The sequence below is a fragment of the Grus americana genome, chromosome 1 (assembly GCF_028858705.1).
Source record: "Grus americana isolate bGruAme1 chromosome 1, bGruAme1.mat, whole genome shotgun sequence".
Lineage (NCBI taxonomy): Eukaryota > Metazoa > Chordata > Aves > Gruiformes > Gruidae > Grus > Grus americana.
In genome coordinates this window covers 34,094,735-34,122,552 of record NC_072852.1, presented here as the reverse complement: position 1 = coordinate 34,122,552, position 27,818 = coordinate 34,094,735, and the positions used below count along the sequence as shown (strand labels likewise).

At 38.0% G+C, this 27,818-nt stretch overlaps 2 protein-coding genes across 6 annotated transcripts; one reads left to right on the top strand and one right to left on the bottom strand.

Annotated features, from left to right (window-relative positions):
- Positions 1 to 880: 880 nt before the first annotated feature.
- On the bottom strand, positions 881 to 13,771 carry IRAK4 (interleukin 1 receptor associated kinase 4). 4 transcript variants are annotated; one of them, XM_054832600.1, is made up of 12 exons: positions 13,656 to 13,771; positions 13,152 to 13,321; positions 12,008 to 12,153; positions 11,499 to 11,696; positions 10,532 to 10,692; positions 9,859 to 9,923; positions 9,432 to 9,546; positions 7,240 to 7,349; positions 5,382 to 5,565; positions 3,733 to 3,795; positions 1,779 to 1,937; positions 881 to 1,683 (listed from the first exon to the last, which is right to left on the bottom strand). In XM_054832600.1, exons 2-12 carry the CDS (start codon positions 13,310 to 13,312, stop codon positions 1,651 to 1,653), a joined length of 1,395 nt encoding a protein of 464 aa, XP_054688575.1. In that variant the 5' UTR covers positions 13,313 to 13,321; positions 13,656 to 13,771; the 3' UTR covers positions 881 to 1,650. The 4 variants fall into 4 exon arrangements, with proteins under 4 accessions (XP_054688575.1, XP_054688585.1, XP_054688566.1 ...); XM_054832610.1 differs by having other exon boundaries at positions 13,663 to 13,732; XM_054832591.1 differs by lacking the exon at positions 13,656 to 13,771 and having other exon boundaries at positions 13,152 to 13,503.
- On the top strand, positions 13,713 to 26,950 carry PUS7L (pseudouridine synthase 7 like). Of its 2 annotated transcripts, XM_054832578.1 has the most exons (9): positions 13,713 to 13,809; positions 14,230 to 15,134; positions 15,815 to 15,974; positions 17,560 to 17,755; positions 19,422 to 19,520; positions 21,065 to 21,146; positions 23,207 to 23,484; positions 25,161 to 25,214; positions 25,852 to 26,950. In XM_054832578.1, the coding sequence occupies exons 2-9, from the start codon at positions 14,273 to 14,275 to the stop codon at positions 26,173 to 26,175; spliced, it is 2,055 nt and encodes a 684-aa protein (XP_054688553.1). In that variant the 5' UTR covers positions 13,713 to 13,809; positions 14,230 to 14,272; the 3' UTR covers positions 26,176 to 26,950. The 2 variants fall into 2 exon arrangements, with proteins under 2 accessions (XP_054688553.1, XP_054688543.1); XM_054832568.1 differs by lacking the exon at positions 13,713 to 13,809 and having other exon boundaries at positions 14,110 to 15,134; positions 15,842 to 15,974.
- The last annotated feature ends 868 nt before the right edge of the window (positions 26,951 to 27,818 follow it).

Below are 27,818 nucleotides of genomic sequence, written 5' to 3'. Positions count from 1 at the left end.
TGTGTCCTGGAAAGCTTTACTATAGTAATTAACACAAGTATGGATCCTAGGACAGGTTAATGGTTTTGCAGGGAATAAAGGAGACAGAAGTCAGTCTGTGCTTATCCCCTGGTAGTGTCTGTAGTGTCTACAGGTGCTGACTATCCTGTATGAAGACCTAAAAAAAAAAAAAAAATAAAAATCGGGGAGAAGGGGAAGTTCCTTCTCCTTGCACCCTGTGTATTTTTAAAAAAAAACCAGTTCCAACATAAGTAGCTTTACCTAATTACCCAAGATGTCACATTTTCATTCCTCACTAGAATAATATTAAACAAGTTCAATTTTTTTTTCTTGTATGAAATGGTAGCAAAAATGCTTCATTTTCAGTGAGTGAGGGAAAATGACGGCCAAAACTTAGGTACTGAGAGCAGCGCTGCATATAGTCATGGTCCAGTATGACAGAAGAAGAGGATCTCATGTGCTTGTAGCCAAGATTCTCCCAATAGTTAGAACATCACAGCTGGTGCATAAACAAATTGTTCTACCACACCAGAGGTGAACAGTGCTGACTGGGGAGTTACTGCAGCAAATGTACTTCAGGGCAACCCTATGGATGTGTTCTAGCTCCAGGGAACAGTAAAAAGCAGACATGATCTAATAAGAAACCTTCACGTAACAGCTGGAGGAGATGGTTAAAGCTGAATGGCTTAAGCAGATTTTATTCTGATTTAGCTTTATAGCAGTTTTTTTTTTCTCCCCAAGCCCCGGTTCAGAGCTGTACACCTTTATTCCACGCAGTGAGGTTAGCATAATGTCATTATCAGAAACGCAAGCAATGTAACATGACTATTGTTTCCAAGGCTCAAAGTTTTATTAGCAGAAATAATCATCTGCAATGATAATGCTGAGTTTTTATTTATGTTAACAGCTTTTTACAATTTATGCTCAATAAAACTAGAAGCTGTTTAAGTGGATACCTTTTTCTGAATTAAACTATCAGGTTTAAAAGACAATATAGAATGAGTTAATAGACATCTAGTGACAAATACAAGTGTTCAAAACCACATGCTTTCTACAAAGATAAATAGATATCTGTGAATGCAGTCAGATCATTTTGCAATGTTTCCTTTTCTTTGATAATCAATGGAATTTCAAATTTAGCTGTAAGCCAGACTATTTTCCTACCCCTCCAGCTGTCAAAAAAAAGTTCATGAGATGCAAGAAAGGTTTATATGAAAATAACCTCTTTCATTTACAATGGTAATATTTTCATACCTACTTAGTCCAAAGTACCTGGAATCTTACTAGTCATTTTCATTCCATTTTTAGCCTGCTTTGCTCTGTCAATCTATCTACTGTAGAAAGCTTTCATCTTGCTTTTTTAAAAGTGTATTTAAAAAGCTGTGGAGAAGATGTACCAGCACTGCAATTTGCTAATGTAAAAGAAGTTTTCTCATGCTGAGGGCCCAATGGCTAATGTGAAAAATGGGTATGTGAAAAGGCTGCTCAGTTAACAAAAACAGCACGGGGGCGAGAGGCCAACACCTTACATGCAGACCAGGAAGTTCTGGAAAGCAGAATAGCTGATAATATTGCGCTAAATAGTAATAAAATATTTGCTGCTGTGTCTACTACATTACAAAAATATTTCTGTATCAGAAGAAACATGTATCAAGTTTTTATCTCTTGTAGATGCTGTTGGACCTGCAAGAGAACAGATAGAAATATAAATAACTGATACTATAACCACACACACACGGACACACACTCTCAAACCTTTTCTCCCAAAGACTACATACCATCTTAATGTCTGGCCGCCTGTTTTTTTTCTCATTCAGACACTGCTCAGCAATTGAATATATTTTATGAACTGAAGATACATCCCAGTCACTCATCTTTTCATCAACATAATCCTCAATAGTTGCTTCCTCATCCTCAATTTCATCTTTGATACTTAACTACAAGAGAGTTTGAAGCAATGAGCAGATCACATTGTAAGCATCCGAACATGTATTCCACACTAACACTTTGAAGTGTTCACTTTGCTTTTGAGTGTTCATTTCTTTTCTCAACCACTTTTCTAGACAAAGAATGATGACAGTCGTTCACCAGCATAATTATTCATCAGTAACTGCAGAAACAGCCTATGAGACTATAAAAGGACTATACATTTTTATTGTAAATTACTTCTAATTAGCACAAAATTATAAGGCAATTTTCTTTAAGCTGCATCATACAGCTTTAACCTCCTCCCAGTTCAAGGCTCAGTTTCTTAGTATTGTCTCTTTTTGAAGAGAAGCAGCATGATCAACATAAAGCATTTACGTTTACTTAATAACCCACAAATTTGCAAGCTTAAGTGTGAATAATTTTTTTTTGGTCAACTTTATAAAGCCTCTTTCTGTAAACTTCTGTCACCAGTCTTGGTGGCTGCTATACCTATTCTAAAGGAAACTTTTAGTCTGAAATAAATTTTTTAAAACTGACTGGTTTAGTCCAAAGCTCTCCAGCTCCAACACACTTGAAATGCGTTATCTGTAATCACAAATAGTGTTTGAGGAATACCTCAGACAAGTCAGCATGGTAAATGAAGTAAGAAATAAAAAGTCAGTGAGTAGAGGCAGGCCTTCTGCTTTCCTCTATGGGTCAGTCTGAAATTGCTGACTAACATTCTACTCCCCCAAAATTTTCAAAGCTAAGGATGCCACATTATCTTGCACTGATCATTCTCTTTATGCTCCCAAAAGTACATTACAAGATAAATTGTACCAGTCAAATTACACTTTATGTTCCTTTCTAGATCCTATCTCTGAAAGAGCTTGCTTCAGAAAAAATCCCAAAACCTCAAGATTCAATTTGACAGGGACTGAGTTCTCCAAGGTCTTTACAGAGCTCAACAAGATTAAGTATTATGCCGCTCCAGAAGATACAGCTTAGAGAAAAAAAAAAAAAAATCTATTAATAGTACACAGGTATTCCTAAAGCTGTGAGGAAAGTGATCTACTATCAAACAGTATGGAACAAAACCAATCCAAACCTCAATGCTATTTCATACTTAGTAAATAAGCAAGTCTTTATGTAAAAAATATTCTAGGAAAACCTTGGATTAATTAGCTCAGAAATTAATTTTAAGCTAAATGAAAGGCTAAATTGAGAACAGCCTTGTAAGATTTTTAATTCAAGAGAATGATCTCTGAGATATTAGTTTCCTAATTAGTAAACTGAATTACTCAGTGAATAGTAAAAAAGAAAACAAAATGCAAACCATCTCTCACCCTGCAAACAAGCCCTTACATCTAACTCCCCTAAGGTTAAAAACACAATGTATTTACAGATTATTAGTAAGGTTGGAGAGGATGAAAATTGCTACAGGAATGGTAAAAAGTATAAAGAACCATAAAGAAACAACAGAGATGAATAGTTTAAAATGTTCTGATGAATGAGGAACTATCAGGGTATCTGGGCATAAGAGGAGTATGCTGATAAAGCGTAATGGTATTACAATAAGAAGCAGTGCCAAAACAAAGAGAATTATAGTATCAGATCAGAAGAAGATGACCTTGGGGAGTGAATAATCTTCTACCAGCCAAGAGATAAAAGTTTCAGCCTCACCTCTATGACAAAAATACATAGTTATGAAAACAGCTCTTGTATCAATGTTTATGACTAATTTGATTGTCTCAGATCCTGTTAACTGACTATGATTTCATATAAAGTGATCCTGGAGGGGAGGAGAAAGCAAAAGGAACATACCAGTAACTGTGGCTCCCGGTTTTCATCTACTGGAGGAAGACCCGTTATTATTTCCAGTAAGACCTAGGCAAAAAAACCAACAAAACAGAAGAGAAAATCATGGAATCATTTTGGTTGGATAAGACCTTTAAGATCACCAAGTCCAACCATTAACCCAGCACTGCCAAGTCCACCACTAAACCATGTCCCTAAGTGCCACATCTATACATCTTTTAAGTATCTCCAGGGATGGTGACTCAACCACTTCCCTGGGCAGCCTGTTCCAATGACTGACAACCCTTTCGATGAAGAAATTGTTCCTAATATCCAATCTAAACCTCTCCTGGTGCAACTTGAGGCCATTTCCTCTTGTCCTATCACTTGTTCCTTGGGAGAAGAGACCAACACCCACCTGGCTACAACCTCCTTTCAGGTAGCTGTAGAGAGTGATAAGGTCTCCCCTCAGCCTCCTCTTCTCCAGGCTAAACAACCCCAGTTCCCTCAGCCGCTCCTTGTAAGACTTGTGCTCTAGACCCTTCACCAGCTTCGTTGCCCTTCTTTGGACACACTCCAGGACCTCGATGTGTTTCTTGTAGCAAGGGGCCCAAAACTGAACACAGTACTCGAAGCACAGCCTCACCAGTGCCAAGTACAGAGGAATGACCACTTCCCTAGTCCTGCTGGCCACACTATTTCTGATACAAGCCAGGATGCTGTTGGCTTTCTTGGCCACCTGGGCACACTGCTGGCTCTTATTCAGCCAGCTGTCGACCAATACTCCCAGGTCCTTTTCCGCCAGGCAGCTTTCCAGCCACTCTTCCCCAAGCCTGTAGCATTGAAGCATAGAATAATCCTTAGAGTATATGTATATATATATACACACACACCATTTTCAAAAAGGAGCACATCTTTCAAACAAATGCTCAAAGGGTCTGTGTTTGTCCAAAGATAGCTCTCTGTACAGTTGATTGTTGCTGTTGTTCCTACCTTTATTTTCAGTAACTGTTATTAGCAGTGTGGTTTATGAATTTCAACACAAATTTTTCTCACCCTACATTGTATTGCTTCAAAGGAAGGTGGAAGGATTTCCAGAGCATTCAGACACAGGCCTACCTCCCCATGAAACTAAATGCCAAGGAGTGGTCAATAGCAATTAGGATCCTGGATTTATTCAGAATGGATTAATTATTCTCCCAAATATTAAGTTCATGTATTTTTTGTACTCAGCTTTAAGGCAAACCCCACATCGACAGCATACTTTCAGTACTTAAAAATAGTAAAGCACACTTTATTTTGGAACATTTTCTTTAATTTTTTTTTCCAGCCTGAGTTATATTTTTGTACAATATCATGCAAGAAGAAACAATGTTCCACATTACTTCAAACTACATTTAGCTAGAACTTGGAATGTTATTCTACTCTGGTCTTTCATATGCAAATTTACATTTTAACACAATTATTGTAATCATTAGCAAATTCAATGGTTTAATCAACATATTCAAATGATTTTAACCCAATGAAAGTTTAGAAACACTCTCTTAAGAGCATATCTATTGGGAAAAGTAGAAATGATAGATCAGAGTGGATTATTTAATTTCGGATATCCTTGATTTTGTATGTTTTTATCATTTACAAAAAGAGTAATATACTACCTCCCATATTCTACTTACTACTCCAAAACTGAAGATATCAGATTTAGGCGTTATCTCTCCTCGCAAAGCTTCAGGTGCCATATAGGCTGCTGTTCCGACAATTCTTTCAGTCATGATTGTTTGTGTGAATGTTACAGATGCTCTTGCAAGTCCAAAGTCCGAAATTTTGGGTATATATGTATCAGTTAGTAAGATATTTGCACTGAGGGAGAAAAAAAATAAAAAAAGAGAATTTTCCAAACCAGTACAATAATTAGGTTTTATAATGGCCTAGTAACTCTTTAGTAACTAAATGCAAACTGCTATTTGGAAGTGTTTCTTGAAATCCAAGATATTTATTTGTTATTCATAAAACAAAAAAAAAAAACTAAGAGTTAATTTTGTTGGAAATTGCACAATTTCAAAATTAATTGCTCTAAATAAATCAAAGTTTAAAACTCAACTTCTAAAAGAACAGGATCACAACTTCATAAATCTGAGCTTCTTATCAACTTCAGCCAAGCCCAAAGCATGGTTGCTTTTTTGATACACCACAAAGAGGACAACAGAAGCAAGTTACTGCAACTGTCAAGCCCCAAGACATAAATGATCTATTTTCTGGGCATAACCAAGCCAAAAAACTATGGACAATTCTGAGAACACCCCATCATGTCCCCTCTAGTCTATAGAAAAGCTGTTGTAGTGCCTGTGTGGTTACAGATTGTCTCCACGCATCATAGCAAAACGAAGACTGAAGTAAACCTTCTTAGATGTCTCTTCATCTAAGTTTTACCTGGGAATGGCAGCACTATTAATAACACCAACCAAGCTTACTGAACTATTCACACTGCAAGTGCAAGAGGTTGCAAAATGGAATCCAAACAAAAGAAGAAACAAAACAAAACCCAGTCCTGTAACATGATCAACTCACAGCAGTTAGAAGGGTAGAGTAGCGTAAGGTAAAAAATGTGTCCCTTCCAGTCATTACACTTGTCCAGATGCTTAGGCAGGGAAGAAAGAAGAAACATAAATTGTCAAAGCAGCAAGCACATTTTAGGAGGCAGCTGAAGCAAAAACTTGTTTCTCACATGCTGGAAGGTGACAAAACCAAGTTGCCTACATTTAGCAGAGTTGCCAGAAGCAAGAAAGCTACAGAAACATTCATCCATGACACCCAATCAGTCAGTTGCTCCTTCTTAACCCACAGAAGGAATAATGCATCCGAGGCTTTTTTTCAAAGATCTGGACTGCTTTGGTATTTTAAAAAACCCCAACACAACAAACTGTAGCAAGAAAGGGGAAAAAAACCCAGAAAAAAACCCAAACAAAGCCCCTACAACAAAACTCCCACCTTTTCTGAGCTCTGATATCCCTATAAAAATTTCCAGTATAACACACAAGTGAATACACATTATCCTTGAAGAACCCTGAACTTCATAAACCTGACTGAAATAATTTTACTGTCTTCATAATAAATAGCAGTAAATCAAAGGAGATACTCTGAAGAAATGTTCTGGGGGAAAAAAAAAGGTGGGTTTTTCATCTGAAAAATTGCCCATTTAAAAAGTCATTATGTTCTTGAACAGCAGCTTTTTCATTAGCAGCAGTTGTGAAAGAACAGAACTTCTGGTATCCTCGCAGCACTCAAGTAACTATTTGATAGTAATAGATTACAATAGCCTCATAATTATCTTTAGAAGTCTGTACTGGTCATGTCCTTGTGGCACAGACAAGATTATGGTGATGGATGTCACTTGCAGAAAAGATTGTGCCCTTGACTGAAGGAATGCTTCTTGCAGGTTTTTCTCTCTAAAACGACTTTAACGGGGAGAAGAAAAAGAGGAAGAAAAAAAAGGAAAAAGGGAAAATGCAGCCAGTGATAGTCAGCAGCTTTTACCTTTTAATATCTCTGTGAATATGATTATTTTCATGCAAAAAGTTGATGCCATTTGCTGTACCTTGAACAATTTTACATCTTGTATTCCAAGAAATTGGTGGAGTGTCATCCTTGAATAAGAAGGGAGAAAGGCAAGTAGAAAGGTGAAAATCTAATATGTATATGCTCATATAAAACAAAACATACAAAACCCCCACAATCCAAAACCAACTTCTTGATGTTTTGTGGTTTTCAAGTAAATTGTTAAAAAGACTAATAGCATACATTTCTTCATTCACTTGGGCAGAAATACATGCATTTGTCACATTCAGTTCTTTCCCCTGCATTTTGCCTTAGATTAATTCACCTGTTGCAAAAAGCGTTCTTAATAATATTCAACTCTGACCCTACAAGGCCAGCTGCACTGCAAAGAACTGCCTGCGTCTACTGCATCTTCACTTTGTAACTCCACTGATACAAGAGCCTTTTAACCCAAAGCAACTCATTCAAAGCAATCAACAGTTTTTATTAACAATGAGAAGTCAATCTTCCAGTGTTTTTGGATTTACCACTTCTCAAGAGTGTAGTTCGATTCGTGTTACTAACTAGACGTTAGAAGTGAGGACACCCACATTTCAAAACTACTTCTTAATCTTGTCAGTGGCAGAGAAGAAGATTAGAGTACCTCATCATTCTACCACCTCCTTCACCTGCTCCTCAAAGTCCAGACAAGAAGACGACATAAGCAAGAGCCCGTGCCTCAAACACATCCAGTGAAGTCACAAAATGAAGTTACCAGCAAGAACACATTCAGTAAGCCAATTCCTCACCTAATCGACTTTAACAGAAGAAGATTCTTTCTGATTTATAGATTTTGATTTAGATTCTCGTAAGAAGTTAGTCTCTTCCTTGTAAAGGGCTCAGTTATTTCTACTTTAGCTTTCAATTACCACCAATCTTTCAATTATTACCAATCTTTAACTTCACCTGATAATGGCCAAAGTTACATGGATGAACATTTTCAAGTACATCCTTGTCAAACACTGCTCATTTCTACAGATAAACTTGCACTACCGTTAAGGAGAACTTAGTCACTCTTCTGCACTGATTCAGTTAAAAAAAAAAAAAAAAAATTGCAAATACATAAGCACGTGCAAGGAAATCAACCAAACCAACCTAAGACAGCAGTGCTACCAAACATATCCAGTCCTTTCCCCAACCACTGCTATTCATTCTCATCCTAACACCACTTCTTCTTTCCTGTTGAGGCAGAAGTACTTGTGCAGCTTTGCAGAGGAAACGTCTCCAGGTGAAAACTAAAGATTTTTTTTCACCGAGTATTTTTTTCAGCTTGATCAGTTCCCTAACCCAGTTCTTTCTCCGACTACTAAATGATTGATCCAGTGCAACAAGATCGGTGTAGAAAAACGTAGAATAATATTTTTTAGGTCTGGAGGCATGGGGGGTTGAAGTAGCACCAGTTTAAAATGTTGACAAGATTACAACCTCAGAAGCTGCATTTGCTTAGTATAAAGCAGATTTTTTAACTCTTTCAAGAAACATGGACACTCATCTACTAGGTTAAGTCTGGCTTACTATTGGTATCACTCTAACAAGCAACTACTTGTCCTTCATACACAGACTTGCCTCATCAAAAACAAAGCAACTTGTTTACTAAAGGCCAAGGCTAAAAGATACGTCATTTGATTAAATCAGAAGAAAGCACTGCATTTACACAAAATACTAATTTTAAAAAAAATTATTTCCCATTTACTTAGGCACTTCAGAAAGAGATACACAGATTATGAACATTGCGTTATAACCATTATCACAAGGGCAATGAACAAAGGGCAATTTCACAATGCAGAATCTCAACAACTAGCAGAGAACATGTCAATGTCAGAACCAGGAACAATACTGCAGCACCCTCTGCTTTGCTCCACACAGACACAGCAAGTCCAAGTTCCTGTGCCACTTCAGGTACTGGTACATGACATTGTATTGTCAACCTGCTTTGACTTTAATGTGTCTAAAACATTTGTATAAAACATTACTGGAAGAATACTTGTTATCATATTTGTCCTCTAGAACACAGAATTAAGTAGTAAAACATAATTTGGCTGCTACAGTTCAGTACTGTTTCAAAGATATTTCATAGATATCTACACTTCAGCAAAGTACGACAGCTGGAGGCTAGAAAAGATTTTACTTACCAGACAAGCAAGTCTGTCAAGCAATGAACCGTTGGGCATGTATTCATACACCAGACATGGCTGAGCGCCATCACTTGAGAAACCAAGCAATTCTACTAGATTCTCATGCTGACACCTATAGCAAAAAAAAAAAATAATCTATTCATATATGCTCTGAAAGACTCCCAACATTTGAGGAAAATACAAGGCAGAGGAAACTTGATCCCCAATTACATGTTCCAGCCCTGCTGCACATAGCCAGGTTTCTGCAGTGGTGCTTTAAAACAAACAAAATACAGTCATGTTGTATATGAAACACTCTCACTTAACATGAAAATCATTAAATTATGCTAGAAAGACAAAAATAAGGGATCACACTAGCTAATGTATTATCTGCAAACTTAGATTCCCATAAAAGGCTAGAATGACATTGTATAATTGTACTCACTTTGCCATCATTTTTATTTCTTGATCAAATTGCTGTTTCAAGTCCTGAACACTAACATCAACCATCTACAAAAGGAAGTATTTGGTGTTAATATTGCTCGCCATATTAAAATGCACAGTTGTTCCTTAAAAAAAAAAAATTAGAATTGTAAGCCTTTCTTTAGATTAGTTACATGTAACAACTACTTAACTGTTCACAATATTTTTTTTACTCAACTCAAAAATAAAGTATCATTTTTAATTCCTTGGAACACGATATTATTGGACAAATGGATCCAATTATAGCACTGTCACCAACTCACCTATTTTATTTCACTGCAGTTACCCACTACTAGCACTTACTCATTACAAAATTAATTATTCACACAAACCATTGGTTATGAAGACTAAAATTCTATGGCAATACCTATTCAGGTTGGGAATCGTTCATCTGATTCTGAAAGGGAATCCTCCCTATCACCTCTTCCCTTCTGCCACTTCTTGTGTGCAGGGGAGAGGGGGAACTGGGGGAGCACTCTGCTTCTCATGGGACTACAGGATAACGTTCTCAACCCAACTCTTGTTTAATATGGTGACACTTTCTGAAGTGTATCATTCAAGACTTTCCACAGATAAACAAATCTAAACTATAAAGTACATAGTCATTAAAAAGAAAAATGTCCAGGACAACTCACAGCAACAAGCTTCTTGACAGCCACATTTCTGCCATTGATGTAGCCTTTGAACACAACGCCAAAGCCACCTTCTCCCAGTTTATTACCTCCAGCTGATTCTGGTCGTGCATCAAAATTATTTGTAACACTTTCCAAGTCATGAAACCAAAAATTATGGAAATCTGAAAGACATATTCGCTATTTAGCACAACTACGTTTTCACTTAAGAACAAGTGCATTGAATAGATTCTCTGCTTCAGTTCTATTAAACGAAAACCTCGCTACCATGCAAATCCTGACATAGTGGAGCCCTACTTCCAGCATTGTGATGAAGGTACTAGAAAAAAAATGAAATGCAGATAAATAATTTAATTAGCTACGTGTAATTTTCTTCACAGCTAGCACTGTAGCAGCCTTCCGATTGTATTTTTTGTTAATACTTGTAATACAGGTAATACAAGTTAAACGTGCAGCAGATCACAGAGTGCGCCACACTGTGTCAGATGTAAAAATCACATGATGTTTCTGGCAGCAACCCAAAAGTGGAACTTTAGGAAGGAATAGACCAACCATATACTTTCCTGTAACGCTTTCTTTAATCATTTTTCTCCAACATTCTCAGTCATTTCTGATATGTAACATTCAGCTTTGAAACACAAGATGCTAAACAGTCTACAAAATCAGTATCTAAAAACGGCAACAGGATTACATGTAGCACAAAATAAATTGCAATGTAATTAAAAATCAAGTTTTCCATCACAGTAGCTGCCTTAGGGGCAAGGTGCAACTCATGCATTGATATCTTATTACCTGGGCTAAACTCAGAGTCACACAGAACAAGAGCAAAAGCAAGATGCTGTTTCCTATAGATGCACGATGATGGGAATATAGTCATTACTCCAATGCATTCCTACGATTTATTTTGCATGGGATGAAGGACAGATCAGCAAAAAAGATTGTACTTAACTCTACCAAACTAAGTGCATACCTGTGTTACTAGACTGTGAGCTGCTGTTTTCCTGACTTAAGCAGGAAGGAGCTGAGTGTTGCTTCTCTATACTCTGAGCTAAAACAGGCTTTACAGATGCCACTTCTTTTTCCTGTATAGGCAGTTGTTTCTCATGTATAGGCATGGTTTCCTGTGAAGAAAGAGGTAATGTAACTTCTTGTGCCATCCTTACAGCTTCTGAAAATGGAATTTAGAAAAAGTGTTAACTACATTAGGAATCAGAAAAAAAGAAGTAACATTAATGCCAGTATTTACGACGATTAGGAGACACATAAGCATCATGAGAAGGGTATATTCTGCCACCATGTGTAAACTGCAGGACTCTTAAACTTGAAACTCTTATTTAAACTGTTATTACAAATAACGGGAAATATATCCACTTTTGGATATTTTGACCTAATCCTTTCTGACTGTCAAGTTACTGTGAAGCTCTTTAGCATCTTAGAAAACTGAGAACACAGTACAAAAAGTACAAGGGTAACAGTTACCTGGTAGCAAAAGGCTTGCTGGTGCTAGGAATTGATTCCTAATCAGCAGATCCACAAGATCACCAACTGTACAGTTTGTCGTTCCCCAGTCATAAAGTAATTCACACGTGGGGCTCTTTCCCATTTGTACAAATGCCTCAAATCTCCTTAAAAGAGAAATTAAGACCAACATTAAAAAAAAAGTGACCTCAAGAACCATAAAGGGAAAGAGATTAAAGGTAAAAAATTTTAAAAAATTCTGAATTTACTGAACTGTACCATTATTCACAAATCTTCTGAAAATGCAGCTAAAAAACCTAAAGAAATTCAAACTTGGGGAAAAATATGCAAAGTATGGAAAAAACTAAGGGAAAAATATGCATACATGTCTAAGACCCTTATCAGCACATGGGACTAACAGAGAAAAGAATGTCAGCAAGAGACAGAGGGCAAGTCAGAGTCTGGAAAAAAATTTAATGGTTTTCCATCCATTTCGCATTCACACTTCATTTTGAATATTTTGAGATGGGCATTAAGCAGAAGTTGAGATCCATTATTCTGACTGATTTATTACTATTACAGAAAGACAAACAAAGATTTAATGTCACTAGAAGACTGAAAACCCAAGACGACACGTAGGGTATTTAAAATCTCATAACCTCTGAAATACCTTAAGGATTCAACAAGCCCTTCAAGCAACAAGGTGTTCACAAAATACTGCTGACATTACTTCTCAATTAAACTTGTTAGTTTTAGGCCTCAGGCTCCCCACATTTGCTGGACATTTTCTTGGGAACAGTGAATTAGGAGTTACAGTCCAGTTGTCTCTTGTGCTGTTCTTGTGTGAAGATGCACAATAAAGTCAATGTTTACTAGTCTCTAGGGTACAGAAAGTTACACAGCCACTGCTGCAACACTACAAATACATGTCTGTGGCTCTAATTAATTCTAATTTCCTTAGTCAATTTTCTTTGGCTAGAGCTTGTCTGAAAACTGAGCTGCAAAACAATTAGGAGTAATCACCTTGGGTTCCCTAAGGACACAGTACTGTAAGATGTTAAGTACGTACTGGCACACAAAGTGCAACAAGTTACAATAATGGCATGGACAACGGTATTTATACTAAACAGTTAATAAACAAGGTTATGTGACTTCTATATAGGACCTTATATGCATTTGGTTGTATCTGCTTTCACCAGACGGGTCGGTTATGTCTACTGCTAATTTCTTCCACCCTTCTTGCGGATCGATGAAATCTGCCAGCTGCCTCATGAGCCTATAGCTAATGCAGCGGACATACGTTGAAGTCGTTACGGGCTTGCTCATCTTCAGCTCCTAAGGAACGCAAACGGCACCGTTACCGAACAGGTTCGCCGGGGCTGCGCAAGCCAGTAACGCGTCACATACGACACCACAGCTGCTTCGCGCCCTGCCCGACAGCAGCCGCAGCCGCAGCCGTCCCCGTCCCCGTCCGCCTCCTCACACGTCCACCAGTCGGTGCGCGGCCGCTCAGGGAGGCCCGGCCCGCCCAGCGCCGCCCCCCGCGACGCAGCTCCCGCCCGCCGTCCCTCATAGGCGACCGCCCCCTCCCTCGCCCCCAACCGGCGGCGGGAGCCACCTCACCTCACCTCACCTCACCCCCTCCCTTCCCACCCCCCCCTCCCCTGACCGCCGACCCCCGTCGCTTCCTGGCGGAGGCGCCCACGACCCGCCCCGTGCGCCTTGCTTCACGTCAGGCGTTTCGACTGCATCACTTCCCCTTTAAGAGGGAGGGATTCAACCTCTGACGGCTCTGGCGTCACCGGGACGGAGACGGCAGCTCGGTAAGGAGAAAGCGGAAGCGGCCTTCCCATAGGCTACCGAGTAGATGTCCCGCCCCCCCGGCGCACTCCATGGCTGGCCGGGGGGGTGGTTCCCTTGCTCTCTTTCCCCGCGATCCTGGAGAAGTTGGTACCGTCCTTGGGCCCCTTCCCCCGTGGGGACGGGGACAGGGACGCGGGGGGGGGGAGAAAGGGGAGTTGTGGCGCCCCCTGGCGGGGCGCCTGCTAGCGGCCTGCGGGACTGGGGGCGCGGCCGGGTGCTGCCCCGCGTGGCCGTGCCGTTGAACCGGCCCGTTACGGCCGTTCGGGACGGGAGCGGTGCCGGCGGCCCTGCCTGCCTGCCTTTCAGCAGCCTTTTCTTTAGTAGTTGATATTTTTAATTCTTCCCCCCGCCTTTTTTTTTTATTTTCTCCTCTTGTGCAGGTGTAGTGGTTTCTGGCTGGGAGCAGGGGAAGGCAGGGGAGCCATGCTTCGTTCCTTCAGTTACCTGACTGATCACACCGGCTTCTGTGGTACTATCAAAAACTCACCGAGTGACTTCGTAGTGACAGAAATCGAGGTGCCTGAACACTTGCTTAGGGATACCCGGGCTGAATCGCTTCAGAAAACCACCGAAGCCCCCAAAAAGCTGAGAACGGAGCCTCCCGGTCAGTGTGCCGAGGGCTGTGGTGGTGATGTGCCCAGTCCTTCAGAGCGTGACCCACGCTGCACAGGAGACGACTGTTCTGCATCCCCTAACAAAAACCAGTGTGAGGGTGAACCTGAACAGAACTCTGGCCTCGAGGAAGCCAGTATATTGGATTCCTTACTAGGCAAACCCATGAGTGAACTGCTTAATAAATTTGCTTGTGATCTGAAGGATGCATGGGACTTGGAAAATAGTGCCGATTCTAGCACTGGAGAGTTCTTGCTCGGACCTATACTGGACAAGAAAACTCGAGCTGATTTACACAGTGCTATTAGGCAGAAATTCCCCTTTCTAGTCACTGTTACAAAAGGCAATGAAATGATTGTAAAAGGAAATGCTGATTACAAAGAACTTTGTCAGTTAGTGACTGAAAAGGAAACAAGTGATTTTTTTAAATTTTTAGATGCAAAGCTAGAAAATACTACATTTTCTTTTGAGCCTGATGGAAACAAAGAGCACAGAAAAGTAGTTCACCACTTTATCAATAGAAAATTTGGAAAACTTTTAGAAACAAAGTCTTTTACTGTGACAGACGTCAATGATCAGCCAAATATGTCAATAACGGTACGATTTCGAGAAAAAAGTTGGTCCAGAAAAAGGTGTGCTGATGGTTTCCAGGAAAAACAAGATCTTTATACAGGTAAATATTACATTTTTAGTGAAAGTGTCAGATATTAGGGTGTCCTTCAGTAAGACTGAGTCTCAGAATATTTTTTGTATGATATGTAGGCCTGCTTGACCATAGTTTATGCTGAAATAAATTATTATTAAAGCAGTGTAGTTACATCACTGGAGAATGAGATGGGTTAATGAAGTTACTGCAGTTATTTTACATAAACTGTTCAGTGATAATGGTTACTGTTATTTTGGCTGTAGCTCTGTGTTATTCCCTGTGTGCTAGCTTTCCCTTGAAAGTAATTGGGGGCGGGGTGTTAGAAAATGCATCTAGATGTTGGACAAGTTACTAAGGTCAAATTTGATTTATGGTCTCATTCCTTAAAGCAGTTGGTTTCTGATACAATGTTTCTGGCAGTAAGCCAATACATGTTCATTGAATTGTGTTGCATTTTATCAGGTGCTATTTTTAAAGGTAGCAGGGGTTTCTGGTTGTTTTAAAGAGTTTTGTGTACTGTGTCTTTATTTTTCTCTTTCTGTACTGAAGAAGTCACATTTTCTTTAGTTTTGTGGGGTGGTAGGACTTTTTTTTGCAGTTTCCATGCTATTATAGTTTGAAGAGAAGAACCTGCCCAGCTGTCATGGCAGAACACCTGTATGATTTAGAAGTGCAAATTCCTAATAATTCTGAGATGATTGTTTCAGCTTTCACTCTTCAGAAAGAAAATCTAGAAACCCTAGAAGCAATCAGCTTCTTGGCTGCTGAACTTGGCATTCTTCCTTCAGACTTCAGTTACACTGGCATCAAAGATAAGAAGGCTATTACTTACCAACCTATGGTTGTGAAGAAGGTGACTCCTGAGAGGTACTAACAATCTGGACGCATTCCTTTTAGCACATATTTTTAGATATTGCTGAGTATCGACATGGTACGATCTTCTGAAATGTTCTTATTGATGTGTCTTCCCTTGTCCTGTATTAGAATTTAAGGAAAGGTCTTGCCTTTCTCTGTATTTTTCATAATACGAATATACTATATCATCTGGGACAGTATCCTTCCAATTCATGCTCATAGGATCCACTTTACAATTTCTTAAATACCATCCACTAACTGGAACCAAGAAGAAGCCTATGCCACATGATGCAAGAGGTTTCCACATGCTGTCAAAGTATTGTCTTGTGGTCCACAGAAAACAACTTAAAAGCTTTGTACAGCTACAAGACCAAAGTAAATTATTACAAATATACGTCAGACTGATGCTGTCTTTGAGTGTTAAGTGTCAACTTCTATTGTATTGTCCAGTTTAGAAACATGAGACTAAGTAAAGAAGATATCACCAAACCTGAGGGCAGAAAATACGTTCTGAGTAATGTGTCAATAATAGAAGGTGTGCCTTTCCATTCCTTGTTTTTCTTACTCTCTGTAGCCAACTCAGTGGGTAAAAAGTATATGTTAGGTTCTGCCATAGTAACAGTAAAAAATTGCTAGAGTCAAAACCATAACTTATTTCGTCCTCAGCTTTAACTTTCTAGTGGTTTTTGATCTTAGCAACAAAGTACACTTCGCAAATAAAAGAAAGTAGAATTTATGTTTTTAGGATTTATTACTAACATAAATATATATCAATAGTAAAATTCTATTGCAAACTGGGCTGTAAGGCCAGTTGTTCTAGAGATAAATAGCAAAAATTTGCATTAATGTTTAAATAAAGCAAAATAGTTAAAATAGTTAAATACTCCCAAGCCACAAGCATAACAGGGAAAATAAAGAATTTTAAAAAATAATTTATAAAGTTATTAAAAATAATAAATAATAAATAAATAATAAATAGCTTAGAATGTAAGCTCTTATGCTGAAAGTTTCCTTTGATTTGAGTGACTGTTACTTACACATAAGAACAAAGAGATTGAGTGGATACTTTAAAGGGCAAATAGTTGAACTGTCAGCTGTGTTTCCAATTACAAGCATGTGCAAGCATACCCAGAGAATCAGTGCACTGAGTTTGTTTTTGTTAAGGCTGACCAGGAAAGAGCAATTATGTTTTGGAGTCTGCTAGAGCACTTTTCTTTTTTTCTTTTTTTTTTTTTTTTAATGAAAAGCAGATTTTTAGGACTGAAGAGTAAATTACTTGTTTTTCAATAAAAAATGCAAAATTCAGTTCAGTTGCCTTGAGAAGGTTCAGTGAATTGCTTCATTCCAATATCTGTTGAGCTACAGAATGTAAGTGCAAGTGAAGCAAACATTTAGCAAGTATTTCTGGACTATAACTACATTTTAAGACTTCTATCTCTGCATTTGATTTGATTTGATTTTTCTCACGATACTCTGTTTTACATAACTTTATTTTTTAAGTGTTTTTAATTCTAGTGCAAAGGTGAAGAAGATATTTGTTCGAAGTTGATAGCTTTAGCAGGGGATGGTTCATAATTTCTTCCAATTATTTACGCAGGTTGAAAGAAATTGGAAGCAAAATGGAAAAAAAGGGCATGAGAATACACAACATACATTCAGCATGCCAGCACCTTAGACTTGGTCAGCTGAAGGGCAATCACTTTGATATAGTTGTGAGAGATCTCAAACACCACAGTCATGATTCTTCTTCAAATTTGAAAGAGAGAATATCTGAAGCAATGGAAAATGTTGAGGTAAAAAAGCTTCATAGTTGCCAATAATGAACAGAGTTTTAACTCTGTGCTGTAAAAAAAAAAGTACTTCTAAAGAAAATGCTTGTAATAGCACAATAATGGCACTATTTCCCAGTTTTGATGCTTTTTGCTATTTTATGTGTTTCCTACATTACGTAAGGAATCAGGAGTAAAGCTGACTTCCAAGGAGGAACCATAAGTGAAATCATTCTGGGTTACAGATTGCAGACCCCAGAATGGTGCAGCAAGACAAATGGGAAATTTGGTAGCAAATGAGTACAGATATATGAGCTATTGCTGCACAGACCTAAGGCCAACCAAAGCACTGTGTTTCACTGTGGCAGTTGATGGGGTAAAAGAATATAGTTACACGTGTCATCTGGTTGCCTTTTTTGGTCACGTGAAGAATATGCATGGTTGGCTCAGGTCAAAAACTTTCATGTCATAAATACATGTGAAATGTCCATCACAGAGAAAGAAGATCCCCTGAAATTCAGTGGATTTTGATTGCTGTTATCCTTAGTCCCTGAAGAAAACCCCATCACCAGACATTCCTAAACCACTGAGAAAAGTAAAAGCAAATTATGGAAAGAAAAACTTTAGGTATTTTGTACAGCAGTAATTTTCTTACCCTATCTAAGTAATAGCCATAAAACAAATTACTTTAAGAAGATTAATCCAGGAATAAAGACTTGAATGAAAACTACCCAGTGTGCAAAAGCAAAATACATTACATGTCTTTTGGAAATTAATTTTATTATTGAAAAAAAGCATTCAACTGGTAATTTCATGCTTTTTTCTCTCTGTTCCATCTGACTTTTTTTGGTTTTGCTGTTTGGAAGATGAACACAAATTCTTTTGATTGTGTGTCTTGCTTTATTAAATTTAACTTACTGGTCAGATGGTGAATGACAAAACCAGCATGTGTGTTAATCCAAAATACAGATTTTTCATCTTCCATGTGTATGGGACCTATGGATGTTCAAAGCAAGGTTATATAATTTGAACTGAATAACCATTTAAAAAACAAAACCAAAAACCCAAACATGTTTTTTGCTTGTCTACTCCATGCATACTTATTATTTTCTAGAAAAGGATGTTCTGATTGGTTCGCATGGCTGTGATGTTACTGCCCACATGTGACCTGGAACTCATCAGGAGACTTAAAATCCCAATTAGAAGAAGTGCTCACTTGGTCTTTACTATTGTAATAATAGTACAAATGATCTCATGTGAAAAAAGATTAGTATTTTTAAGAAAAAATGTCCAACGATGGTTACTGTTCATTACCTGTGCTATGCCGCATTTGCTTGATTAGAGGTTTCATAAGCTGGTGCATATAAAAAGCTCAATGACTTTGACTTGACCTGTAGTTGTATTTAGAATAATCAACTATATAGAAATAATTTTGTTTCGTTTACCTATTTTTTTATGAAAGTGAAGACAATGATAGAACTTGGTTGTCTTTTTAGATGTTTCTAAATTAGGTGCTAAAATATTGTAATGAATCATGAGTTACAATTTTGTTATGTATTATTTCTGATTAAAAAACCAATTTTTATACATTTTGGATGTAAATGTAGATGTATGTGTGTTGTATGTTTAGTCTTACTAATTGTACCTGGTACTTTCATGCTTTTAACATATTTATTCTTTATCATTCTAGACAAAAGGTTTTGTAAATTACTACGGACCTCAGCGATTTGGACAAGGACAAAATGTTCAGACAGATCAAATAGGATTGGCTTTACTGACTGAAAAAATGGTATTTTCATTTTGTAATTTAAGTAGTTACTGTCAAGTTAATTTCATATTACTATTGCAATGTCTAGCGCTGGCGTTGACCTTCCCAGTGAGCAATTTCATTTGTGAGATAAACCCATATGTGTGCTGGAAGTAATTGCCAGATCAGTTTTGACAACAACATAAGCATGAAGATCTTCATGCTGAAACAGAAAATCTTTTTTAAACAGCAGGTGCAGCTTTAAATAGTTCAGGAAGTGATTTTTCTGTCTATGATTGCTATGTGATTGTGATTGTCATCATGCCATTTGGCAGGAAAGTGGCTGCATTCCATACAGGGTTTCAACACTAAAATGAAGCAATCTTTATACAGTATTTATTCATGGTCCTGATTGCCTCCTAACTTGTAGCCTCTTTATCCTGCTGGGGGTCTATATACTTCTTAAAAATGTCACAAGAAATTACATAGGATCCTATGAAAGGATTTACTTTTTCAATACCACAGTAATTTATCTGCTATATAGAAGAGATTGCTGCTTTCCATTATCCCTTGGCTACTTTCCCAAACTCTTAGTTCTGAGTGATTGCTCCCATGTAAGCTAAGGAGAGCTTATTTCTTAAGTAATAATTCATAAGATAAGAGTCATATACTTTTCAATGTATATGGTATAGTACTTGGCACAGGTCTAAAACAGAATCAGACACTACAAAGTCAAATGAATACTTGAGTATCCTTTTCTTCTAATCTGTTTTGATTCTGAGAAAAGTCAGGAAAACTTATCCTCCAAATATAAGAAGAATCAGGATTTGAGGGCGGCCCATAAAAGTTACTGTTGATGTATCTGACATTTTTAATTCTGGTAGTTGGTACCAGGTGCCAGTCCTTGAAGAGTAATGGTTTAAATCTCTTAACTCAGTTATTTTTTAATTTAAAACATGTAGGAACTACTATTTATATTAAAAATGTGCCAGTGTGTGCTTGCACAGTCCAGTACAGAGGAGGACAGGAACCAGATGTCACAATTTAGTGTAAGTGCTAGCAAATTGTGTGGCTCCACTGGTGTTGCAAGTAGCAGAGGTTAGTGTAGGGCTTTCCCTGTCACAGTGTCATCTAACCTAATACAGATCAGTATAAAAAAAAAGCAAGATTGTTTTCCCTTTGTGTGAGACTGTGGGAAATGTTCAGTTTACATTTTGCATGAGACATGCAAAAGGGAAAGAAGGAGCCTTCCTGTTCAGGGTAGAATGGTGGCATTACAAATTTGAGGAGTTCTAACTGGATGTTCAGGAAAAGTGACTGATTTCTCAAGGAGCTTTGAAAGCTGTCTTGTGTCTTCTGTGTGACTGAAACCTTTCTTTAATCTGAGAAGGAACACAACCATATTGGTTTGCTGTTCATGGCATTTTCTGTGAAAGGGAGAATTTGACTTTGCCCTTGAAGAACTGCTACCATTTTGAGAGGTTGCAGAATATGTTAACACAGAATTGGATGCATGATTGTCTGTTTAGTTGACAAATAGTTATATATAAATGCAGAAAAAAAATTATTAATATTGTTCTTTAAAGGTGAAAGCTGTGAAGTTGTTCTTCACACCTGAAGATACAGATGACCCTGTAAACAATGCAAAAAGATACTTTCTTCAAACTGGTATGTCTAGTTAAATTGTCTATATATTTATTGAGGGTCGATATTGTGAAGGAATAAGGTGTTGCTGCACAGAGAGATACTTTTTATTTTGCTGCTGCTTTTTACCGCTTAATAGCTTATTCTGCAGAACTCAGTAGAGTCGCACAGTTAAAAATTAGATGAGGATGATGCCCTAAATGTGCAAAATAATGGAAAACTAATGTACTTCAGGAGCAAGACAGTATAGAAACAAACACTGTATAGCACAATACTGGAAAAGACTAAGATAATTTTATCAAAGCAGTTTTATCCTTCTTCCATCTCTTTGCTTTTGGAATATAAACTTCTCTCTAATCATAGAATCATTATAGAATCATAGAATCACAGAATGGCTTGGGTTGGAAGGGACCTCAAAGATCATCTAGTTGCAACCCCCCTGCCACGGGCAGGGACACCCTCCACTAGACCACGTTGCCCAAAGCCTCATCCAACCTGGTCTTATACACTTCCAGGGATGGGGCCTCCACAACCTCTCTGGGCAACCTGTTCCAGTGCCTCACCATCCTCACAGTAAAGAATTTCTTTCTGACATCTAATCTAAATCGACCCTCCTTCAGCTTAAACCCATTGCCCCTTGTCCTGTCACTACACTCCCTGATAAACAGTCCCTCTCCAGCTTTCCTGTAGGCCCCTTCAGGTACTGGTAAGCCGCAGTTAGATCTCCCCAGAGCCTTCTTTTCTCCAAGCTGAACAATCCTAACTCTCTCAGCCTGTCCTCATAGGAGAGGTGCTCCATCCCTCCGATCAGCTTCGTGGCCCTCCTCTGGACTCTCTCCAACAGCTCCATGTCTGTCTTGTACTGGGGCCCCCAGAGCTGGATGCAGTACTCCAGGTGGGGTCTCACGAGAGCGGAGTAGAGGGGCAGGATCACCTCCCTCGACCTGCTGGAAGTATACAGGAATGAGACACCCAACTCATGCTCAACACTTACCACATGTGGGCATCTAATTTTCTGAGATTTCTGTAACAATCTTAGCTCTTGTTTTTTGCACGTTTGCGCTTAGCTTTTACATCTCTTTAATTATGTATCTCTCCTATGCTTTCCTGTGATCTGCCTTCTTTCTGTCTTGCACTAAAATCAACAAAATATCTCAAAGACAGAAGTCTGCTGAGTAAAATGCTGTTTGTCATATTTATTGATTTTATCATTCAGCTTAACTTTCTCTCCAAAACTAAAAATTTCGAGTTGCTCTTGACTTCAAATCTATTTGTTCTTTTCAAATATTCTACATCTATTAACCTGCTTATCACTGTAGATTGACAGAACAACTATGATATATAGCTTCAAGAGACATAGATACGTTTCATTTCACAAAAACAATGCAATGAATTGTGCTGTACATTGTACATGGAAATACATTGATGTGGACTCTGAAAACAGATGCTTGCCTTTTCCTGCAAGCAAAATGTAAAAGAGTATGTGAAAGGCTTCATCAGGTAATCACTCGTAATGAGAAAATGTGTGAACATTAAGATTTAAAATATACTGCATTTATAGAATGTAGTACAAATCTGATTAAATATATTTGCATCTTGGTTGAGGCTCAGACTTCCCAATGGCCAATGCAAATTGTACCTTTCAAATAAAGTTTTTGACCCTCTATGAAATACATGTTGTCAAATGATGTAAAGCAGATGTTTAATGTTCTTTCGTAGCTTGGTTTTTACTTTCAGTTACCTGATCTAAAAAAACCAAACTTTGGAGTGATGAATTAAGTTTCTAAAAAAAAAAATAAATAATGCAAACTAGGCTGAGTATCTGAATAACAGCTAGTTTAGTTTATACTGCATGAAATAGAAAAGAATTCATGGGACTGTGTTGATAGGCATCTAAGATGAAATCTGTCTAATGTGACACATTGAAGGAAAGGGAATAGTAACCTAAAAGTCAGCATAAAGAGGTTAGACTGACATCAATTTTTCCCTACCTGATTATTTCATCTTCTTAAGTGCAGTTTTTCCTGACAGGTAATATTTGAAAAATCAGGGATTACTTACATGGTTATTTCTGTTTATATCAGAAGATGCAAAGGGTGCACTCGTGATGCTGCCGGAATATAAAGTGAGAGAGAAGATGTTGCTACGAGCTTTAAATCGCTATGGTGTAAATCATGAAGGTTGTACCAAAGGATGGCTCAATATTCCTCATTCCATGCGCATATTCTATGTCCATGCTTATTGCAGTAAAATTTGGAATGAAGCAGCATCATATAGAATGAAGATATATGGTTCAAAAGTTGTTGAGGGTGATCTTGTCTTCTCAGAAGAAAATGATGAAAGTGTTTCCCTGAATGACAAGGTGAGTCTTCACAAAATAGTTCTTGGGGAAAAAAAAAAAAAGCTTAATGTAGTTGAATACATACTCAGATATACTCTAATGCTTTTATTTTGGTTCATTCATTAACGTATTTGTGACAAAGGTGAAAAAAGTGATGCAGCTTTTTTTGATTTACCATAAATAGGCGTATATGCTAGATGTATATTAGCACCTTTTTTCTGTTCTGACTGTTCGTTTTATTCAAGTGAGAAGAAGGAACAGAATGTCAGAATTCATATATCTAAGAATTTAGCCTGCATTGTATATAATGCTCTTTGACTGGGGAAAACCTTCAGAATGGGCTTTGGGTGTGCCTGTATTACCAGTCAGGGCAGATGTGAGTCTTGCTCTCCAGGTCAGACCTTCCCATTATATATATTAATGAATGTTAGCCCATGGTAAAAGGTGGCCTTAGACTGAACTGGTAATCTCATTGCAGCTACACAGTCAAAGCACATGTAGCACAGTTTCACTGAGGCAATTAAAACAGATTGACAGTGGGTCTAAACTGTCAGCAGCTGTTCAAAAATTGCAGCAGTCTCTTGGGAAAGTAGTAAAGGGCAAGGGAGTGCTTCTGCTCACCCACAGCACAGCCTGGGTGCTGTGCGTGGAGCCGTGGGTGAGCCAGTGACCAGAAGCCAGCAATGGAGTGTGTGCTGGTCCCAGGTCTTGGCATGCTGAAGTCCATTCTGAAGCCATCTCTTCTTTCAGTGTTAGCATACCTTTTTATGGTGGAAGCAGTTGGGTCTCTTCGCCCAAGGACCAAGTGATAGGACAAGACGAAATGGCCTCAAGTTGCGCCAGGGGAGGTTTAGATTGGATATTAGGAAAAATTTCTTCACTGAAAGGGTTATCAAGCATTGGAACAGGCTGCCCAGGGAAGTGGTTGAGTCACCATCCCTGGAGGTATTTAAAAGACATGTAGATGTGGCGTTTAGGGACATGGTTTAGTGGTGGACTTGGCAGTGCTGGGTTAACAGTTGGACTTGATGGTCTTAAGGGTCTTTTCCAGCATAAGTGATTCTATTATTCTTTCTCCTGATCATCAGATAAACCATAGAATTTTGCAGTGTTTTACTGGATAATAAACAGGTGTGTGCATAGGCAGAATGTATCCCATTTCTTTTGGGTGAACATCTTACAAATTTGAAAGCAAGAGGACTTAGAAGGTTACTGAATAACCTCCAGTCCCTGCTTCTGTTTCCATTGTGATTTTTCTTCAACTGTATTTTTGAGATTGAATGTTAATAAAACTAGTACATCAAATAAAATGAAAATCAGAGGTATCAAATTGAGTATTGAGTTAAATATAGATATATTCCTGTTTAATATAAACCATTTCTCTTATTATTTTTGCTTTAGCTGATGTAGCACAAGATTGCATCAGCATGGTTAACTTCAAACTCAAAGAATACGAGTTCGTAGTGATAGTTTGCTAATTGGTGTTAGCTAGCATCAGTAAATATTGAATATAATGCCATTTACTAGTAAACAGAGAATCTGTACTATTTTTCATACTGAAATAGCTTATTGTCCTTGCAGTAATTAAACAACATTAGAATCCTTTACAAGTTTGGGAGTACGGTGCATAATTCCTAAAATAGTGTGTTTTATTTTTAAAAAAGCTTTTTTTCTTAACTTCTTAAATGTCTTGTCAGGTTCATGTAGTCACTGCTCCAGAAGAATCAGTTAACAAATACTCTATACACCAGGTAAGTCTGTATGAAAAATTTTGAGTTGTTGATCTCTTTATTTGATTAAAATGTTTTGTTTTAAAAATAATGTGATTAAGTTAACTGGTGCAGCCTTCTTCCTTGCCAGAATGCACATTAAAGAAAACACATGTGAACTAATCTCCACTCTCATAACAAACAGGAGGAAATAATATTTACTTTGTAATGGAAATAAGTACAGTGTCATTTGCATTATAGCAATATTTATCTTGAAGCTGAATGTAAATACTTTGAAAATTTTTTCAGTCCACTGGGAAAAACATTCAAGAGCAGTTGAGGGTCTAATTTTTGAAGGTTCAGAGTGCATAGTTGTAAAGTCTTACATAGGCAGCTTAATGTCTTTACTACTATATCTTTCCCAACAAGCAAGAAGATTCATATTAGTTTATTTCTAGTTTGTTTTAGGAATCCTGATACATTGATTATTTTTTCTGCTTTAATTACATCCAAGATACCTGCCTTGCACAGCTTTATTTCACAAGAGAAGCTGCTGGTTTACTATTTCAGGCCCCAAAACACAAGATTTACACATTTAAAATTGTAATCACATTTATTTAAAAGGGAATTGGTGGGCTTTATTTCAAATATGTTTGTTGTTTTGTTTTTTTCTTTGAAGGTGGTTCTTCCAATGGTGGGACATAGTATCAAGTATCCCAGTAATAAAGTTGGGCAATGGTACCATGAAAGACTTTCTAAGGATGAGCTGCATATGTGCAAATTCAGAGTTTCTCCATTACAGCTGAATATACCTGGATGCTACAGACCCATTTTGAAAAATGTTCAGAATCTGTCATATTTTTTGGAAGGTTGTGAAAAAGGAATTGAAATTGAAGACAACAATCTGAATGAATCAAAAGTCTCTCTTCATATATCATTTGACCTTGATCCTTCATGTTATGCAACAGTCTGTCTGAGAGAAATAATGAAATGTGACTTTTAAGATTCCAGTTAATGAAAGATTGAAGGAATATTATACAATGGTGATATCTTATGTATAATGCCAAGAAAATAAGGGAGAATAACAGGTTCAAGCCAGAAACAGGAAAAATTTGTAGATTGAGATTCATACCTATTGGGGAAAAAAAACCCAGCAAACCCCTTTGGAATGCTCCAAAAACATTCCAAACCCTAAATGCAAACCCTTGGATGCATTGGAATAAAGCTATGTGTTATGCCAGACATGTTTAACAGAACTTAAAGAAGCCATGGGCTGCAAGCACAAATTTCATATTTGTATAGACATCTGATTTGCAAAGTTAAATCCAGGAAAAATGTTTGCAGCAAACAAATGTATCTTTTATGTCATAATATTTTTTTTTAATATGGTTTATATTAAATGCTGTTCAAGCAATAATGTTACAAGTTTGCAGCCTACAGGTATCTAACTGAAAAGTTGCTGTACTGAGGTTCACTAAATATATTGTGTTTTCCTTGTGTTAAAAGATAAAAGTCCTGAGTCAACAGTGATAAGTCATCTGATACTTTATCAGACATTTGATGAATCCCCCAACTTAATACTAAAAATTCCAAGATTAAGTAGCACATAGCTGTTAGTGCCTATTCAACTAAGCTTATCAAGAGGAGGTGAGTAATTAACATAACTACAAAACCATTTATAGTAAAACCAAACCCCTATTTTATTGTTTATAGGATGCAGACTTTATTCCTGTTACTGTAAAGCCTTATGGTGGCAAAAAAAATGTTAATAAAATCATCCCTGGAAAAAACTTTTATATTCTTTTCTTAATTAAAAAAAACCCACCACACAACAGACACTTAACTGTGATAAAATGAGTGGATGTGTGGAAAAGGGAAGAGCAGAAAATATCATTTACCTTGACCTTAGCAAGGTGTTTGACACCATCTCACAATATTCTTGAAACCAAGTTAGGACATTACGGTCTGGATGGGTGGCCAGCCAGATGGGTTAAAGAAATGATTGGATGAGGCTTGCAGAGTGGTGGTTAACAGGTCATACCCTACTTGGAGTGAGTACCACTGGGGTCTCTCTTGAGCCTCAGCTTGTTTCATGTCTTTGTCAGTGACCTGGAGAAGGTAACAGAGTTCACCCTCATCGAATTTGCAGATGACACCAACGTAAGAGAACAAATGGATACTCTGGAGGATCAGGCTGCCATTCAGGGAAACCTAAGCACGGTGGAGCAATAGACCAAAAGGAAACTTAGGACAAACATTATGGCAAGGACAAGCGCAAAGTGCTACCCCTGGGAAGGAAGCACCCCTGCCATAGCCCAGGCTGGGGTGGGACAGGCTGGGGAGCAGCTCTGCAGGAATGGCCCTGGGGACGCAGTGGGTAGCTGAACATGGGCCAGCTGTGTGCCTTGGCAGCAAAGATGGCCAGCAGCCTCCTGGGATGTGTTAGCAGGGACACAGCCAGAAGGCCGAGGGAAGGGATAACGTCTCATTTTTCAGCGCTTGTTAGACCACATTTAACTTCTTGTCCAGTTTTGATCGCCAGCACAAGAAAGACATCAAAAAACGAGCGAGTTCAGCAAAGGGCCTCCAGGCTATTTGGAGACTGGAGCACTTGCCATTTGAGGAAAGGCTGAAGGAGCTGCATTT

Coding starts and splice junctions, on each gene's coding strand:
- IRAK4 (XM_054832600.1), bottom strand. CDS start 13,312: ATGAGCAAGCCCGTAACGACTTCAACGTATGTCCGCTGCATTAGCTAT. Junction 5,566..7,239: donor ATTCACAGAGATATTAAAAG/GTAAAAGCTGCT, acceptor TTTCTCCCTCAG/TGCAAATATCTTACTAACTG. Junction 1,684..1,778: donor GGCGGCCAGACATTAAGATG/GTATGTAGTCTT, acceptor GTTCTCTTGCAG/GTCCAACAGCATCTACAAGA.
- PUS7L (XM_054832578.1), top strand. CDS start 14,273: ATGCTTCGTTCCTTCAGTTACCTGACTGATCACACCGGCTTCTGTGGT. Junction 21,147..23,206: donor AAGATACTTTCTTCAAACTG/GTATGTCTAGTT, acceptor TGTTTATATCAG/AAGATGCAAAGGGTGCACTC. Junction 25,215..25,851: donor ACAAATACTCTATACACCAG/GTAAGTCTGTAT, acceptor TTTTCTTTGAAG/GTGGTTCTTCCAATGGTGGG.